This window comes from Juglans regia, chromosome 7 (assembly GCF_001411555.2).
Source record: "Juglans regia cultivar Chandler chromosome 7, Walnut 2.0, whole genome shotgun sequence".
Lineage (NCBI taxonomy): Eukaryota > Viridiplantae > Streptophyta > Magnoliopsida > Fagales > Juglandaceae > Juglans > Juglans regia.
The window spans coordinates 40570683-40585907 of NC_049907.1; the positions used below are offsets into that span (position 1 = coordinate 40570683).

General features: G+C 35.4%; 2 protein-coding genes across 2 annotated transcripts; one reads left to right on the forward strand and one right to left on the reverse strand.

Annotated features, from left to right (window-relative positions):
- On the forward strand, nt 1–1680 carry LOC108989460 (auxin-induced protein 22D-like). The gene is made up of 4 exons (XM_018963062.2): nt 1–501; nt 630–835; nt 955–1054; nt 1137–1680. Exons 1-4 carry the CDS (start codon nt 290–292, stop codon nt 1210–1212), a joined length of 594 nt encoding a protein of 197 aa, XP_018818607.1. The 5' UTR covers nt 1–289; the 3' UTR covers nt 1213–1680.
- Nucleotides 1681–4250: 2570 nt separating this feature from the next.
- Nucleotides 4251–9688, reverse strand: LOC108989458 (serine/threonine receptor-like kinase NFP). The gene is made up of 2 exons (XM_018963060.2): nt 8418–9688; nt 4251–6617 (listed from the first exon to the last, which is right to left on the reverse strand). Exons 1-2 carry the CDS (start codon nt 9558–9560, stop codon nt 5883–5885), a joined length of 1878 nt encoding a protein of 625 aa, XP_018818605.1. The 5' UTR covers nt 9561–9688; the 3' UTR covers nt 4251–5882.
- Nucleotides 9689–15225: the final 5537 nt, after the last annotated feature.

Genomic DNA, 15225 nt, shown 5'->3' on the forward strand with positions numbered 1-15225 from the left:
GCATGGACAGCTTGCCTAAAGGGTGCTGCTATTGCTACCGACAGCTGAGTTTGCCTTGGTCCATAATTCATGCATTTCTGGGAATAACAAAGTCATTCACATATCTCTTTAATACCTTCTTTATCATATTCTATAAAAATACAACCTTGCATTCCCTCCTTCCCCGCATTCGACATTTCCTTCAACCTTCTTCCCAAGAACTTTAGCAGCCTCCAAAGAAAATAACAAACATCTGCAAGAAGCAAGAACTTGTCAAGCCCTTATCTTTTGGCTAAAGATTATAGGGAATATGGAAAGCAAGGTGGCATATGACAACGAGCTCAACCTGATCAAGGCAACCGAGCTTAGATTGGGGTTGCCGGGGACAGATGACAGAGAAGAACAAGCACTTTTTAGTGCTAGAAACAACAAGCGGCCACTGCCTGACACGAGCAAGGAGTGCGGATCAAAGAAAAATTCTGATGCTCGGCACGTGGACAATGAAACTGCTCCTCCCGCGAAGTAAGTTCTTATAACTCATTTTTTTATCATGTATAAGTTTGGCTAAAATGGTAGAGTTCGATCGTGGAGTTTAGGTTTTAGGTTTAAATCTTGAAAAAAAAAAACTCATATCATGTCTGACATGACAGGGCACAGATAGTGGGGTGGCCGCCAATCCGATCCTACAGAAAAAACAACCTGCAGCCGAAGAAGTCTGATCAGGCTGAGGCTGCTGGTATTTACCTGAAAGTAAGCATGGACGGAGCCCCTTACCTCAGAAAGATTGACCTAGGGATTTACAAGGGCTACCCGGAACTCCTAAAGGCTTTGGAGAGCATGTTCAAATTCACCATTGGTACGTAAGAACATTGGTTAGTGTACGTTGCTTTTGTTGGTAAAATGCTTTGACGTTGTTCTGGTGTGTTTGACGACGTTTCTTAGGGTAAAAATGACCTTGGTTTTACCATTTTCCAGGTGAGTACTCAGAGAGGGAAGGCTACAAGGGGTCGGAATATGCACCAACTTATGAAGACAAAGATGGAGATTGGATGCTGGTTGGAGATGTTCCGTGGGAGTAAGCTCGCTCGCTCTCTCTCTCTCCCCATTTGTCGTATTTCTCATTACTTACGGATATATATTACCTACTCTTGCTGCAGTATGTTTATGTCATCCTGCAAAAGACTCAGAATCATGAAAGGATCAGAAGCTAGAGGCTTGGGATGTGGAGTATGAGGTACCTACAACACACAGCAACCCAGAAAAGCAGGTCGAGCAACGATTTCTGTCATTAAGAGCAAATCCCTCAGCTTGGGTTCTCGAAAAAGAAAATTGGATTTGAAGTTTGGTCGCGTCGTTCACAGTCGCTAGTGTTCGGCTGGAAAGCGTCTGAAACATAGTGTTTGACTGGTGGTTTGTGGCATCTCTGATGCTATTGTATTGCTTCTACTGATTCTGTCAAGCCAAAACTGCATGGAAGGATTTATTGCTTCGAAAGTCGTATAAACTAAATGACATGTTTATTCAGTTTGGTTTTGTATTGTTAATATTGATATAGTGATATAAAACTATATACCATATAAGTTTACCCAATGTATTTCTGATCTGATTGAACCTGATCAAAATTATGTGTGCCATCGAGATTTTGTTCCTCTTTCCATGGCAGACACTTTCTATCTGAAAATAGCATGTGTTATTCTCGCTCGGGGAAAGAATCAAAATCTGTGTGTTCAGCTTGTCATGATACAAAACCCTTTTACATGATAGATAGACACATGAGATTCAATCCTAGTCCAGCAGCACCTACAGTGGTGCGAAACCCTCCTTCACACGAGTGTCCCCCAGCCAAGAGAAGCAGACCACCTGCATAAAAAACTCTTTAAAGGGTACTGTACTGAGGCTTTGGTTTTGGGGGATGCTTATCTTAATAAGGCTTTTTTTACCGCTACCTTTGTCCACACGCGAGAAAATCTCAAGAGAGATTCTCTACAATATTTAATAATCCTTTAACATTTCTATAAAAATAACTTTCATTTCTAAATCCATCCATCATACAGTATTTCTATAAATTGGACGCAATCAGTATGATCAACATGATAACGATGGCAGGTTAGTTAAATGACGGTCGTAATATTGATTAAACTATAGTGTATGACTTCAGAAACTAATAATAATGCGGAAGATGGACTCTTCGAAAATCATTTCAGAGTTAGAAAAAGCAACAACGATTTCCCACCAGAGTCTATGAACTATTACTGTGCTAACTACTAATTCAGTCACTGACTTCAATCAAATCTGAAATATTAGATTAGAACTGAAGTTGCCATGTTTTGCTCTGTTTTATAAAAGCAATTCCTTTTGTAAAAGTTGATAAAAGTTGAACTCATTATATATGTTTACTAGACAAACAGTACTTGAGGTACTGTCAGTTTCTCATCAACCAGAAAGTGTGCCCAGGATCATGTGTCCCTGTCTGATTTCATGACTGCATGAAATTGAAGAACAATAAGTTCAGAAACATTTTTCACTTGCAGTTCTGTCTTCCAATTTCCAAAGGAAAGGTGGACCTAGACCAGGTGCTAAATATGCACCCAAACTGTTAGTAAAGACCAATAAAGTGAGGTAAAAGTTTATGTTAAAACCACAGATTTCTAAGTCGCTTTACCCTTTCAATCTAGCTACTAAAATGAAACATATTAGATAGCACTGCTTTAAAACAAAACCTGAGAGGGAGGGGGTGTAGTACTTATCCGAGTAGTGACGCTATTGTGTTTGGGTAAACAACTAAACACAAAGGTGGAGACCATTATTGGTTGGCTGTAATTTTAATTAGGTATTTTTAGGTCATAGCTGCCTATAAGTCTATCTAACCTTACATGTTATTCTGTCAGTTGGTGGCAGCAACCAGTACTATAGTCTATACTTTTCTTTGGAAAATCGTATCGAGCAAAGAGAAAATTTTTTGGACTTTGTAAACTTCATTTTAGTTAGTAAATATTCTACTTAAAAGGCTGATTAGTTGGAGCCCCAAGCTAACAACTTTAATTTACTTTTTGTCTAAAGAATGTACTTATCGATATGATAAATAAATTCTTTTCTTTTCTTTTCTTTTCTTTTCCCTTCTTAGGAAAGATTATTAGTTCACAGTTATTTATGTAATTAAAAAGGGTAAAGGTTCTTTGGATTTCAGCTATGAAATATAATTTGGGTGAGGTTTACGAAATGAAATCTTGTTGCTAAACTATTCCAACTGCTTTGTAGCAGGTTTGCAAATTCTGCTTTTCTTTAAACATTAAAGACTAACTTCTCTTTCCCTCTGTCTACTAGCTGGTGATGGAAAAACAGAGTCTGACACAAAGCTAAGGCTTGACTCTTAATGATTCTAAGCTATTCAGATATGTCAGTTGAGAGTTCATGCACTGAAAATATCCATGCTTGACCAATGGACATGTATTCTCCTTATGCAAATCAAAAGAGCCACATGAAGTGTTCTACAGCTAGCATGCTGTGTTGCTCAAGTCTACTGTCAGTAAATGCACTGCCACTTGGCATCAATTGCTCACTACCCCCGTATGGGCAATTAATCAAGGTGTACGTTGCCTTCGCAGGTCAAACATATGGTTGATTTAGGGCGGTGGTAGGCAGGCATTGACTACACAATGCATGGACAATGCTCTGAAAGGAAAAGTATCGGTACCAGGCAGTTGTTTGGAAGAATGAGTTTAGGGCACGATTTAAGCACACTGAAGGCACAATCAAATGGTCCTTATCAAAGAATATGTGCAATACATGGATCAAGTTTGGGATTAACTAATGGTTAGAGTTGCCAAACACAGTCATAAACAACTTGAATAGGCTTGAGTGATGGTAGAGGGCAATATAAAGGATCAATTTATCATCAAGCCTATTACGCAAAAGACCTTATACAGATAAAATAAATGAATTATATGTGTCTAATACAATAACCATAATACATGATTTTACTAACTTCTAGACCTGTTTGGCATGAGACCAATACTAAGAAAGCAATGTGAGTAAATATGTAAGATCTTACTGATCAACTATTCCTCAAATCCAAACTAGTTAGGTTCCTTAGAGGACCTTTTTCTCATCATTTAAGAACACCTAAGGGTATGTATAAGGATCGAGGGTAAAATATACATCATACCTTAGCCAACGAGGCAACAAGAAGTCACCTTCTCGGCCACATCTCACCTGCAAAGGAATCATTTAGGCACCATGCATATAGTGTTCATAACTAAGGTATTATGAAATAGAAATATCTAGTCACAAGCCAGCACTTCCATTTCTCGTTTGAAATAGTTTTGTTGTTCTATGTTTCTTTCTTTTTTGTTTTTTCCCCTTCTCACATTAGCTATATGACCTGGTCTATCATGATATGTCCATGTCCACGTTCCGTTCACTCTCTAGATCATGGAAACAACACTTACAAGAAATTGGGGCATCAATCAAGATGCATATGGTATGTACTAAGTACCATGAAACATTATGATTCTAGACCATGATGCTATCCAACAAAGCTATGAGACCCGTCACAGACATGAGAAATGAAGCCTGGTTTAAGTACGCAACAACTAGATGGAAGATCTTTTGATTAACAAGACTCCAGGAGATCGTTTTGCCCTAACATCCTCATTTTCTTCTATTTCATGTACTTTTGTGTTGTGTTGTTGTAAATCATCTCCAGAAATGTTGTAGAAGACTTGCATTTTAATGCATTTGCAACAGCTGATCTAGTACTTCTTCCTAATTGGAGTTCAGTAAATAGCCCAGATCGATGCTTCATATCTTTCCGGAGCAAATCCAACATAATACGCTTTTCGAATCATAATTAGGCATATCTTAAAGGACAAAGCGATGAACATCACGTCTCAATCTCAAATATCAAATGCCCATCTTACGGGACGAATTGATGGACATCTCAATCTCAGTCAAACCCTTATTCTTGAACTTTCAATTCAATACAGCATCTAAATTTCATGCCAAACCCAATTTATAATTTGTCCCCCACCTTTGGCTCTATTATACCAAACTAATGCCCCACACACGGATGAGATAGTGAAACTCAAGGACGGGACAGGCACACCATCCTTTCAGACGTACAACAAGAGCCTCTGAATATAGACGACACTACATTTAGAATGGCCATGAATATAGCTGTCAATGAAAAGGCGGTTTTGTAAGTAATTTCATCGAACAGCTCGCGTTCATCATCAACATCTACAAGGCAATAACGATGAAATAAAGTAGACGAGATTCTTAAATACTGGGTCATATGAAGTGAGGCCCGCCAATTCTAACACGGGGGAGGAATGGAGTCTGGACACCATGGATCCGAGCTTAATGTAGAGGATTGCCCATTTTATGGTGCCAGGAAACTGAAATATTGACTGTCAGAACAGGGCACTGAAATTTGGAAAAGGAAAATATGGGCTTCACTTCAGAGGGCTGAAGGGAGCGTTTTTCTGTTTTCAAGGGGTGGAAGAATGGGCTGAACACATTTGAGTCCAGCTGTCATTAAAGCGTAGATAAGTCCATTTTGAAGGATGTGACAAGTTACAACAGCATGAGCAAGCCCACATGATTCTAGTTAGTTGAATCCGTGGATTTTATCACCTTTTTTTTTTTTTTTTTTTTTTAATTTGGAAATCATCGAGCACAAATCCTGTCAGGTGTCACCAGCACGCAACACCGGAACCACCAGATCGAGCAGCGACTACTCTTACACGTACTTTCCTTTTCCCTCCTCCTTTATTCAATGTTTTGTGGAGTAAGACATACATACATACAACCTTACTGTAAAAATGTAACATCGTCTTTCTACTATTGCAGACCTTCTACTTCTAGTAGTATTGCCTACTGCTTACTGACTACCATTCTCTAAATTATCTTGCCATTACCTGTGAAGTTGATAATGTATCATCCGAGATGTCAAAGAACAAGTCCTCGCTCTTGCACAACGCGTAAACGGCATCCACCATGCTTGGCCTCTTTGATGGGTCTCTATGCAGACAAGCAATGGCAATAGTCATGACATTCATCACACTGTCCATGGAGGATGACTCCGCAATCAGGACTCCATCCATCCATTGCTGCACTCTCTTCACTTTCCTCTCTTCGTTCCCCCCCAAAATCCCACTGGTCTTTGCCCACAAAACATTCCCTTCCTCATCAATGGCCTCCTTCCCAGAAATAAGTTCTAGCAGAACCACCCCAAAAGAGAACACATCCATTTTTGTAGAGACCACCCCATCTGCTAAATACTCGGGTGCTATATAACCTTGGGTTCCAACAATGTGCATTGTTATGGCATTGCATCCGGATTTGGCCAGTCCAAAATTGGCAATTTTGGCTCTCATGTTCGTGTCCAATAGAATGTTGCTGGTTTTGATGTCTTTATGAACAACACGTGGCCTGGTGTGCTCGTGGATGTATTGGAGACCATTTGCAACATCGATGGCTATTCGTAACCTTGTTTTCCAGTTCAGTTTTTCGTTCATGTTTCCATGCAGCCATGAATGAAGAGACCCGTTTTCGACATATTCGTACACTAGATAGCAAGTTGCATCCTCCGGGTCTATGCAGAATCCCTCTAGCTTCACCAGATTGCCATGGTTTACCTCCATAAGAGAAAACGGCAATTTTGTTATTTATAATTAAAGAAGAAAATCAAACCTTTGTTCAAAAGTAAACTCATTAAAACAACAAAAGAAAATAGAAATTATCAGTAGTAATTGACTGTGCAATTTATGATCTTCCAAGAGTAAACTCATTTAGGAGGATTTCTGAAGAGAGATCAATCACTACTCTCAAAGCAATACTCCCTCTCATCCCAATTCCCTCAGCAATAAAACCTATAAAAGTGAATTTTCTGGTTTAAGAATCGTTTCAAGAGTTTATAGGTTAATTTTCAGTTCCCAAGTGGATATTGAACGCGGTGCTTCATGTGTGTCAATCTTTTTACTTTACCTTTGTTGGTGCCTTTATATATATAGGAGTTTAGTATAGAAAGTCTTTTATGTTTCCCATGAGCATCCAAGGCTTTCTGCCATGGTTTTTTTTAGCTTTAATGATATACTTCCTCGGCAAAGTTTTAGGCCCATCTGGCCCCCATAGAAATCTAATCCCGGACCTTCTGTTTCGTCTGTTCGCCTCTAGCAGTCTTGTTGTTTGTTCTTTTCTCCTTTCACTTTCAGTTTTTTTGAAAAGAATACCATAAAAAGGAAATCATAATGCATTTAAGAACAATCTAAACGATAAGACTGGAATTGAAAAGATTCCTAGACTCGTAGCTAAAGAACCAAATCAGATGTGACTCAACCGATAAATTAGGAATGACTAAAATACAAGTCGTAAGGTAAAGTTGGAAGTTAATGGAATAAAATTTTGTATTAAACTGTGTCTCTTCCAAAGTCCATGACAACACTTACATTTCTTATTTCATTATTGGTGATGGTTCACTTTATAGAACCCCTTTCATCATTACTATAATATATTCGGTAGCATTTCTAAAGGGATGTATCTGCTAGATGAATGATAGATAATGGCATTTCCATGGGCATCTAAAGAATATTACAACCAAAAGGTGTGGACCATTCTGACATAACTCTAAAATAATGCTAAATAAGACCTGCACATTTTGTTATTATAGATTGGTCATTTCACCTAACCATAATCCATTCTTTAGTCTCATATTGGTAGTAAGGAATTGGGGTTATTATGGGGCTCCTCGACCCATGTCATTGATCCTTATCTTTTAAAATGTTTCAAGTTTTGTTTCATTTTGTAGTTCTGTATTTTCTGGCATTTCAAGTACTCCGTTTCTGTGTTGCCAAACATACTTCTTATAGTGCTAATTGGGAACATCATTGGTTATTCATTCAGAAAAGTGCTTCAGGTGAAGTGTAGAGTTGGGAGTTAAAACTCTAGATCTCTTCTTCAGAAAAAAATTAAAACCAATGGAATGAAGTGAATTAAATCGTCAAATTTATATTCTAATACGTCAAAAACCACATGAATGTCATCTATCTGCTAAAACAAATAGATGTACTCGAAGTTTTGACATCAGTTAACACAATTCATCATCAAACACTTTCAATGTTACATCATTTTTATTCTGAAAAGCAGCTTTCCCTCACAACATGAAACCATTTATTTGCAAATGTAAACCTTAATGATTAAAATTAAAGTATCACTGTTAGAATGTCTGCCAAACGGTAGTTTTTAAGCCTCCTTGGCTGGAAATTTGCAAGAGTCTGTGGTTTTAATAAATGAGTGCGATACACAGCATCTGCTTCTTTCCCTATACGAATTATGTGCATTGTATTGTTGTAATTTAGCAGTGATACTTCCATGTTATTCACGAAAGCGTTTAGCATCAGAATGACAGAAACTAATCTTTGGGAAGAGAATTTTGATACCTTCTGTAAGATCTTGAGCTCCTCATAGGCATTCCACTTCATCTTCTTGATGGCACAGACTTCCCCATCAATGCTCCCTTTGTACACAGACCCCTGAATCAAGCAACTCTCGCTGAATCCATCAGTGGCTTCTATCAAATCTTCAATCTTGAACACCCTGTACTTGTCCAAGCAATCTGAAACATCTGCCATCAAGTTCTCCGTTCCAATCAACCCCTTTCCTTCCTTACCCAAAAGCCGCCTCTGCTTCTCCAAATCTCGATCCCTCTCCTTGTTGCTCTTCAACCCGGACTCTCTGTAAACCCATAACCCACTAAGCAAAAGCAGCAAGAACCCGGAAATTCCCAACCCAATTGCCAAGCCTCTAACAACCCCTTCCCGCTCATCGCCCTCTACAGGAGGTGGAGGTGGTACAGGAGCAGGGGAAGGAGCCACATCAGGCTGTGAAAGTTCTGGAAGCTGAGTGACTGGAATGAAAATAGTATTGAAAGGCTGGAAATTATCTCCATTGACATCAATTATAGACTGTGGTTGTACTCCAAACCTTGAAGCAACCGATGACAAGTTATCAGAAGGTTGGAAGACATAGGATACGAGGTAACTGACTTGGTTTTGCAACTGGGTACTGTTAGGACACTTGCAAAAGATAGGAAAGATGACGTTCGCACCGATAGAAAGATTGGTAGGGACGAGAGTGGGATTGACAACCTCGACAGATTGATAGGTTGTAAGATTCTGAAATTTATTGGTGGAGACAAGGTAGAACGTATCATCACGAACGATTGTATAGGAGAGGTTGGCATAAGAGATGCTAGTGGAAGTGTTAACCGAGTTGCAAGAGCAGGTGAGAGGAACAAAGAGGGGTTGGCTGGCAACAAGAGGGGAGGAAGGGGAGGATATGTTGCTGGGTTTTGATATCATGAGGCGGCTGACTGAGAAGAGGTCAGCTATGGAGGCCAGGTCCAGGAAATTGGGCGCCGTGGCTCGGTAGAAGGCGTAGGTTTGGCATGGATAAGTTGTCTGGTTTGCTGAGCAGGTGAAGCCTGTGGTATTTGGTTCGGGTTGGGCATTTGATGTGTGGAGAAGGAGGTGGTAGATGAAGAAAAGAGGGAGAGAAGAAGCGTAAAGGGATTTAATTCTCATGTGGCCTTTCTGTTTCGTCCTTCTTCCTACCGCTACAAGTGTTTGTGACAGATCGTAAATATAGAAGCTCAATTGCAGAAAATGAACATAGAAGCTCTCCTTGTCGAGTTCTTTGTCTGGAGTCAAAGACGCAGGCGCTTCCGCTGTACTATACACATTCTCCCATTAACGTCATATTCGTCCCACCACTCATGTTTTTTTTTTGTTTTCCGGGGTCAACACGTTTGAAAATACAAAAAATTTACTCAACTTCTTACTATTCACACAACTTCCACACTTTACATTATTTTTATTTTTTATTTTTTTTCTTTTATTAAATATTTATTATATAAATAATGAATAAAAATTTTAAAATAATTTAAAAAGAATAAACTCAAAAAAAAATTTAAAAAATATATTAAAAATTTAAAAAATTTAAAAAAATATAAAATATAAAGAATAGTAAAAGTTGTGTAGCAAAGCTCTTGAAAATATATTGTGATTCAGATAACCGGGGCGAGAAGCTGGACTTTTCGATGGGAACACCGTGTCCAAGGGAACAGAGCCAACTAGGATGGCCACCGTGTCAGTAATCCATAGGAGTCCGTCACGTTGAAGCTGATGCACATTTTGAACACCCAAATGAATTTCAACCTCGACTTTCTAAGCTGGCAACAAACATAGCACGACATTGCCTGCCTGACTATTAACATTTCCTAAAAATTTACGACAGCAAAGAAAAACGAGCAGCTTGGACCGTCATGGTTATTTTAAGGACTAGAAATTTTGAACTGTCAAAGATCATGCGTGTGAGTTGTAATCTTGTGACTGGCTTGAATTTTGTACTAAATTATTCGGAGCTTGACTGGAAAATTTATACAACTTCTATCTAGAATTAGTCTCACAAACACCAAAGCAAGTGCAATAATTCACAAAATTCTACCTCTAGAATTTAATAATGAAAATTTTATATAATATATGACATTTCACTTTCATCTCATCTCATTAAATATATCGTGATATATTTATTATCATTAAATAATTATTTATTATATTATTTATTATTATTTAATAATAATAAATATATTACATATTACATAATATAATTAAAATAAAATAAAAATATAATATATAACATTACTCTTTTAATAATAACAGAAGGGATCACCTAAGTTCACTTTCTTTTTTTCTAAGAATGGATGAATACGCATATGATTACACGTGTCCCTTCTCTAATTGTGTATCTGGATTCATTCCCCTCAATTGCCTTCCACTTCACATTTATCATTCTGCTGATTGGAACTCCGTACTAGTAATATTATGTCCTATAAGTTAATGCATCAGTCACACCATCTCTAATCTTGATGAAATGAATTATTTGACCCAAGCCTTCTCTCGTTTTGAGAAGAGATGAATCAAGATAAAAATTAAATAAAATATTATTAAAATATATTTTTTTAATATTATTTTTATTTAAAATTTAAAAAATTTAAATTAAGATTTAAAAAAATTAAATTATTTATTATATTTATGTATAAAAATTTTAAAAAGTTATAATTATTAAATTAAATGACTTTAGATTAATTGTAAAAATAAATGAGGCCTAAGTCTCTCATGCAACAAAGAAAAAGAGATTAGAGCGATTGTAATGAATAAATTTATAGTGACCAATGGAAGAATAGTATTCATCACCAATATTAGATTTGCCCCAATACATTAGGTACAAAATGAAAATCAAGTCACAGAAGCAGCAAAGCATCTGAAGAATATGACCACTAGAAAAAATCTAGATGAGCTTGATTGCAGTTAGCTAAACTCCTTGGTAACTTCATTTTTCCCTGTACTCACTGCAATTATGTTTTAAGGTTTAAAAGAAAGTAAATTCCTCTGTCTTCTTTCCAAAGTGTCAAAATAAGATTACACAAATTTGATGATGTTACAGGGGTGACATACTTGACAGCTTTTTCCGACAATTATTGACATAAACTCGGGAATTAAGATTAGAGTTTGGTTACGTATAAATCAATTTACGTATTAATTTACGTATTAATATTGTTATTTTTATATTTTAAATTTAAATTAATATTATTTTTAATAAAATTTATTTTTTGACCAATCTTATTGAATGAGTGCGTGTATTAATACACATAATCGCTTACAATTATATTTTTCCTTAAGATTATATATATTTCCTTCTATCATCCAATTAAAAGTTTGGTTACGATTAAGTGATTAAATTGATAAATTTTGATAGGATTAAGTAATTAAAATAATATAGTTTATTTTATAATTAAGTTGGTAATTTTAGATAAATGTAAATTATTTAATGATTTTATTTATAATAATATTAAGTTTATCTAAGAGGTATTAGAGGTTGTTTAGATAAGTCATAAGTAGGAAAATCGAGTCCTAAAGAATCTGCACTTATCCAGAGAAGAGATTGATCTAAAATATGTTATTGTAATGAAGAATTATCGCAAAATGTCAGCATTCCGTCAAGAGACGACTTCGCGATCGTCAGCAGAGTCCTATTGCAGATTAAACTCCTATCATATTTGTTTCGTCAGCAGAATCATACTGCAATTGTAATTGATTTTCAGATTGTTTATTTAAAAGATCGTATTGGTTAGGATCAGTAGAGATTCAGATCTGGATATTTTCTAGAGCATTTTCTAGTGCATATTTTGGTGAGAAAATTCATTGAAAATTTTTTATATTGTTTCTCTCAGAAAGTGGTACTTGAGTGTGAAAAAATTATCTTGAGAATTTTCGATTGTTTTATCTCTATTTTTGAGTGCGTGCATACTCCGTGTTGGAAAATTTATTAGTCGAGTTTCAGCCACTAGAGTTTAAAGAAAAAAACCAATGTTTGAATATCGTCAAAAGTTCTGGCTGCTACTGTGGTAGAAGACAAATGGATCATTTGTCTGGTAAAGTAAGAGTGTTAATTAATAATAGTTTTGTAATTGAGCTTTACTTGCAATTAATTTTCAAATAATAAAATTGATTTTTCTGGATTTGGCTGCTTCGTAGGGTTTTACCTTTAAAAAGTTCTTTAAAGGGTTTGTCTTCGATACCAATCTTGGTGTATGCATTTCGTTTATTTTATATATTTGATTGTTTATCAAATAATTACATGTTTGATGACTAACCAATTTGTTGAGTGAATTGGTAGATATTCCCACTGCGTTACAGGAATACTTGGGTAATTTCAATTGGTATCAGAGTGTGGTTCACTCATCCGAGTGTGATCTGTGTCCCTGTAGATCATTCCTATCACACTTTGATGAGGAAAACTTTGCTTATTGAAAAGTTCATATGAAGATTTTCCTAAAATTTTTAGATGAATGTGTGTGTAACATTAACTGATAGGATTACTTGCATGTTCTTGCATTTCATTTTATTAGTCTAGGACATGCATTTTATTTTTCTGTTTTTAATTTATATTTTTGGTTTCAAATTTTAAATAAGAAAAATAATATAAAAATATTTCTGATTTGTTTCTAATTTTTTGGAAAGTGCATGCTTGATATGTCAAAGTTTTGAGCATACGTGTTCTCGCAAAATAAATTTTTGAACTTATGCATATCTCTACTTTGTACAGTTCATTTTGTGCATACTAATCCTTTTGGTCATCTTGACAAAATTTATTTACAAAATACTGTGAGAAACTTATGTATATGCACATTATAATTAAGTTCCATATTTATTATTGAAATGCTCACCATAAAGACAGTTTATGCCTTGAATTGACTAATACTAGTTAAACCTAGTACAATAATAAAGAGATATTCTCTTGCCAAACACAAATAATTAATCCATATAGAAAAAGTTGGCGTTATATCATTACATAAAAAAATAAACACCATACACGAATCTATCCCTTAAGTTCTTAAAGAAAAAATCGTGACTCAAATCATTGTGGAAAAATATGAGCAATAAAAATGGACATGAAATGGGTTGTACAAACTAGTATTTGGAGGAGATACTCATGTATCTAGACCATAGCATAAAGTTTGACTTTTGGAATAAGTGACAAACTTTTGAGAGCATCTATAAGAAGAAAATGCTCATGAATAATATTATAAAAAATATATTAAAAAGAAAAATAAATAAAGAGTTAATTTTCTATATAAGTTTGCTCACTCACACACTTATATGAACTTTGACATTGATGATCTTATGAGATGTGAACATCTATGGTGATTGTTGCAAATAAGAGGGTGTACTCTATTAATTTTTTTTTTTTTGAGTGACATTATGTTTTGAACTAAGATGCATCTAGACATGTTACTTACCTCATTGATTATATATATAAAAATAAAAAATTTTGTTAAAAATTATTATTATTATTATTTATTTTGATTTATATAAAATAAATATGAAAAATAAAATATATTGAGGCATGAGTCAGTGCTGGAATTATTCATGTCGGTTTTAAATTAATGCCCACTAAGTGTTTGTTTTTATGTCTCAACCAAACTACTTCATTCATTTTGCTATGATTTTATTTGCATTCATGCTCATACATTAGGTCTATTTAATCCATGAAAACTTGAGAAACATGAGAGTTGTTCATCATGTCTTTCTTAGTGTCTTCATCTCGGCTTATATAAGTGGTATTTATTATCTTATGAGTCTTGTCAAATTAGTGACAAAAATTGAGAGATTTAAATGTGTTGTTGAGGGAGAGTTGAACAAGTTGAGAGAGAGTTGAATGAATAAGTTGAAAAAAAAAAGGGAGAGATTAGGGGGAGCAGTAGAATATTGAGGGGGAGAACTAATTACTGAACATGATTATTGATGATGACTAGAACACTATTTTAGTAAGTTTAGACTACGTCTAACTTTTGATTTTGTTGAGACTAATTTCAAAGAATGTTATATGTCATTTCTTTTCATTATTGTATTAAGATTTTCTTCACGAGATCTTGGTCTGCTGGTTATTTTTGTCTCAAGTACACACTAGATTGTAGATGCAAGACATTCATCAAGTTGATTTTGTCACCAATCCGCCAAATGGAGAGATTGTAGATGCAAAACATTTATCAAGTTGGCTTTGTCACCAATCCGCCAAAGGAGGGAGATCGTAGAAATAAAAGTTTGATTAGGATTAGGTGACTAGGTTGATAAATTTTGATAAGATTAGGTGATTAAAATGATAGAGTTTATCCTACCATTAAGTTGATAATTTTGAATGAATGTAAATTATTTAATGACTTTATCCATAACAATATTAAGTTTATCTAAGAGGTATTAGAGGTTGTTTAGATAAATCATAAGTGGGGAAATTGAGTCCCAAGGAATATGTACTTATCCAGAGAAGAGGTTGATATGAAATTTGTTACTGTAATGAAGAGTTATCGCAAAATTTCATCATTCCGTCAGGAGACGACTTCGCGACGTCAGCAGAGTCTTACTGCAGATCAAATTCCTACCAGACTCATTCTGTTAGCAAAATCCTACTGCAGATCAAACTCCTATCAGATTTATTCCGTCAGCTGAATCCTACTACAATTGGAATTGATTTTCAGATTGTTTATTTAAAGGATCCTATTGGTTAGGATCAGTAGAGATTCAAATCTATATATTTTCTAGAGCAATTTTCAATGCATATTTTGGTGATAAATTCATTGGAGAATTTTCATAATATCTCTCAGAAAGTGGTACTTGAGTGCGAGAAAAT

Bases quoted from the DNA above. Each gene is read 5' to 3' on its own strand.
- LOC108989458 (XM_018963060.2), bottom strand. From the start codon at position 9,560: ATGAGAATTAAATCCCTTTACGCTTCTTCTCTCCCTCTTTTCTTCATC. The intron at 6,618-8,417 runs GTATCAAAATTC...TCTCTTATGGAG, and splicing joins AGCTCAAGATCTTACAGAAG to GTAAACCATGGCAATCTGGT.
- LOC108989460 (XM_018963062.2), top strand. From the start codon at position 290: ATGGAAAGCAAGGTGGCATATGACAACGAGCTCAACCTGATCAAGGCA. The intron at 502-629 runs GTAAGTTCTTAT...CTGACATGACAG, and splicing joins GAAACTGCTCCTCCCGCGAA to GGCACAGATAGTGGGGTGGC. The intron at 836-954 runs GTACGTAAGAAC...ACCATTTTCCAG, and splicing joins CATGTTCAAATTCACCATTG to GTGAGTACTCAGAGAGGGAA.